Source organism: Photinus pyralis, unplaced genomic scaffold, assembly GCF_008802855.1.
Source record: "Photinus pyralis isolate 1611_PpyrPB1 unplaced genomic scaffold, Ppyr1.3 Ppyr1.4_LG2, whole genome shotgun sequence".
Classification (NCBI taxonomy): domain Eukaryota; kingdom Metazoa; phylum Arthropoda; class Insecta; order Coleoptera; family Lampyridae; genus Photinus; species Photinus pyralis.
This window is the reverse complement of record NW_022170403.1, coordinates 39798460-39801910: the sequence shown is the minus strand read 5'-3', so window position 1 is coordinate 39801910 and position 3451 is coordinate 39798460. Positions and strand designations below refer to the sequence as shown.

At 37.0% G+C, this 3451-nt stretch overlaps 1 protein-coding gene across 1 annotated transcript; it reads left to right on the top strand.

Annotated features, from left to right (window-relative positions):
* Positions 1 to 827: 827 nt before the first annotated feature.
* On the top strand, positions 828 to 1678 carry LOC116164165 (raf homolog serine/threonine-protein kinase Raf-like; the record flags this gene model as incomplete). Its single annotated transcript, XM_031478306.1, is given in 1 exon segment — positions 828 to 1678. A coding segment is annotated over 1 exon segment (785 nt), but the record flags the coding sequence as incomplete, so codon positions are not given.
* Between the last annotated feature and the right edge of the window lie 1773 nt (positions 1679 to 3451).

Genomic DNA, 3451 nt, shown 5'->3' with positions numbered 1-3451 from the left:
TCCAGTCTTCTTTTTTTATTTGCGAAGACTGCCTAGACTTCCGGTGTCACTCGGCTGCTGGCGGTGCTGCGACAGCAACGGACAAAAGCACGTTACGGTAGGTACAGTCCGACCTAGAAATAGAAAATGATGCACGCTCCGATTTTCGCTATCATTTCCGAAGTCAAACCACGAATTTTCTGTAGTCGGCTGCTGGCTGCGACTAATAATTTTCTTTCCCTTTATTATTTCGGAGGGGGTTTCAACCCCTCTAACCCCCCCCCCCTTGGGTACGGCCCTGAGTCACTATAAATATAGAGCGACACACATAGATAATAGATTATTAATGTATATCTATGGCGATTTGACGACACATTATCCAACACGCCTCCTGGGATTTTACCCAACGTACTAACGATCGGTGGAATCATGATGCTACAATAAGACAGGTGGAATAACGATAAATGAATAATAGTGCATTATATATCAAGGTAAGGAGTCCAGTATTATTGCCTTGCTTGAGCACCTTTATTCATTGTTGAGCACCAAGATTACATCTCGAGGCGCTTGCGCCGAGAGGTATAAGGTGCGACAGATGGCGCAATAGTTGCAGGTAGTAGGTTGCAGTCATATTGTGGTATCACAGATTTAAATATACTATTTAAATCTGTGGTGGTATGTAGACTGGCGGCTGCTGGCATAGAAACTTTGCAAGTGGAAAAAAGGTTTAATCATGTCATCAGACGCTAGTATATAGTAAAAAAACAACGTTTCTAAACTAAAACAAAGCAAAATCGCGCGGCGCCTAAGTTATTTTTCCGTAGCCGGTAACGCAGCCACAACCTGTGCTGTCTTGACCACGGTCTTGACTCTTTTCAAATGACAGTAAACGAAAATGGAAAAAATACAATACGATGGCTGTTGTACAAAATTTTAATAAATTAATTAAGGGCGAAGAAGAATTGAATGGCAACATGCTGCCTTCGGTGTTATCCAGTTCAAATATCTCGTATTCGAGAATGTCGGCGGACAGCGACGATTTTGATATACAACAGGAGCTAAGAAACATTGAAAATGTAATCAGCTTAACCCGTGCAAATATCGACGCATTAAATGCGAAATTCGCCGACTTTCAACATCCTCCTGCAATGTACTTGAAGGAATACGACGATTTAACATCAAAGTTGCACCAATTGGAAGCGGAAGAAAGGAGGTTACACGAACAGTTGCGAAATGGCCAGGAGAGTCCCGAATTGAGCCATTATGAAACTTATACTCCACCACAATGCGATACATTAACACGGCCTAAAACTTTTTTAAGAGCTCATTTACCCAACCAGCAACGTACTAGCGTGCAAGTGCGTCAAGGTCTTACGTTGCGGGAAGCCTTAGCTAAAGCAATGAAACTTCGGAATCTTTTTTGTGAAATGTGCTGTGTATACTTAGGAAATAGTACTTTTGTGGTGAATTGGGATGTGGATATTAGTACATTAGATTGTGAAGAAATTACCGTTAAAATATTAGATAAATTTCCAATACCGACAAGTATTTCTCATAATTTTGTGCGGAAAACATTTTTTTCTTTAGTATTTTGTGAATGTTGCCGGAGACTTTTGTTTCAAGGGTTTCATTGTCGAACTTGTGGATATAAGTTTCATCAACGTTGTGCAAATGGAGTTCCTTCATTATGCCACCAAGTACGTTTCTACAGTAACCAGGTTTTTTTATTGATAGATGTGAACAACTTTTGGGTTTATTTGTGGTCTATTTCTTATTTATTGAAAGTAGATAATCGAGTAGATAATTTGAGATCATTCTTAATTGCAAATGGTGATTCTAAATCAGTATTGCCCGAGGTATTGCTATTCTCGCACACTTACAAAGTTTCCCACTTTGAATTTTTATGCAATACAGTAGACTCGCGTTTTTGTGAACATTGGCGTATATGAACGTTCAATAATGTAAACAACAAAACATTCCTATTGACTACTCTGTAGTGTGAACAACGTATACTCTCAGTAATGTGAATGTGAACAGTACATATTGCAGGTTCAGACTTGCTTGCAACTGTTTTAGGAGCATATCACAGGTCAAGAAAAAAATAATTTTTTTTTGCGCATGGGATTTACATAATATATTCTGACTATAATAAGCAAAAATAAATAAAAAGTGCGATTAGACATCGAAAATATTTGCTTTTATAAAAGTTATAGCGATTTGATTGAAAGCTTTCAGGGGCGAAAATTAAAGCTGGAATCTTTGTTTTTCCTCAAATAAAAAGAAAAATGGAGGGTGTTCCCGCGGTTACTTAGCAAAGAGAAAAAAAATCCTGGAACAGTTTTAAGGCAATAGTCCATGGTTTCCCGTTCACTGTTTCCTGGGTAACCATAGAGGTAAAAATTATGACGAGCTGACGGGTTTTGGTTTTGCATCATCTGGTATAAAATGTCTCTAAAGATGCACAGGTTACATTCTCATTTAGATTAATTTAAGGATAATTAGGATTCCAAGATTATTTCGAATATTGCATCCATAATGTTTTTTACTTTAACTATAGTACAGTCAAATTAGACAAAAAAATGGACATTCCGTGCATCAGATATGTCATCTCTAATTTTTCTTTTAAATTGTTAGGATCAATATGGATGTGAAAAATCCAAGTTTTCGATATTGAAAGACCTGTACGGGCGACACAGAACTTGAAAATATGTCCTTTTTCTTACTCTTTTTTTGGTTTTTGTAAGTTTTACTCATGAAGAACCGATTTTAATGCAATTATTGTGGTATACTTTTTTGAACTAGACAAAATTTCTGACAATTTAAGCCCTCAACGATCTCCGCAAGTCTAATAATTTCTGAGATCCGGCGCTTCAAATATTGGTAAATTTATTAGTTTGACAAGTTTTATCAAAATTGGCGTTCTTTCTTCGCAGAAAGTAAATTTACCAAATATGCACGATGAAATGTCGTAAGTCGTGAGTTGTAATAAACTTGTTGAAGAAGTGCTAAAAATTGCGGATAATGAAAGCAAATTAAATATTGATTTTTGTCTTTTAGTGGAAAAATATCCCTGTTTATATGATGCCTTATTCAGTGATCATCGAGGTGATCATTCAAACCATAGTGTTGTGAGTAAGCTTTCTGCTACTGTCACAGATTTTTATATTTGGTGTCCTTTTTGAATGGTCGAGCAAGGTCAGGCAAAACGAAAAAACTCACAGATTTCGCAATCCATGCAACAGGTAGTGGACCTTGCTGAAGAAGAAGATGACAACTATTTCATCATTCTAACTCTTTCTGTGCGGCTTTATGGAGACTCCTCACCACAAAGTCCCCCCAAACGAGCAAAATTATAAAAATGTTCATGAGGTTTTTATGCGAAAAAAAAGCAAATTTGATTAAAATTAAAACTGAAGAATTTTTGAAACGCTGTATCTCCAAAACTATTAGACTTCCAGAGCCGGTTAAGGGC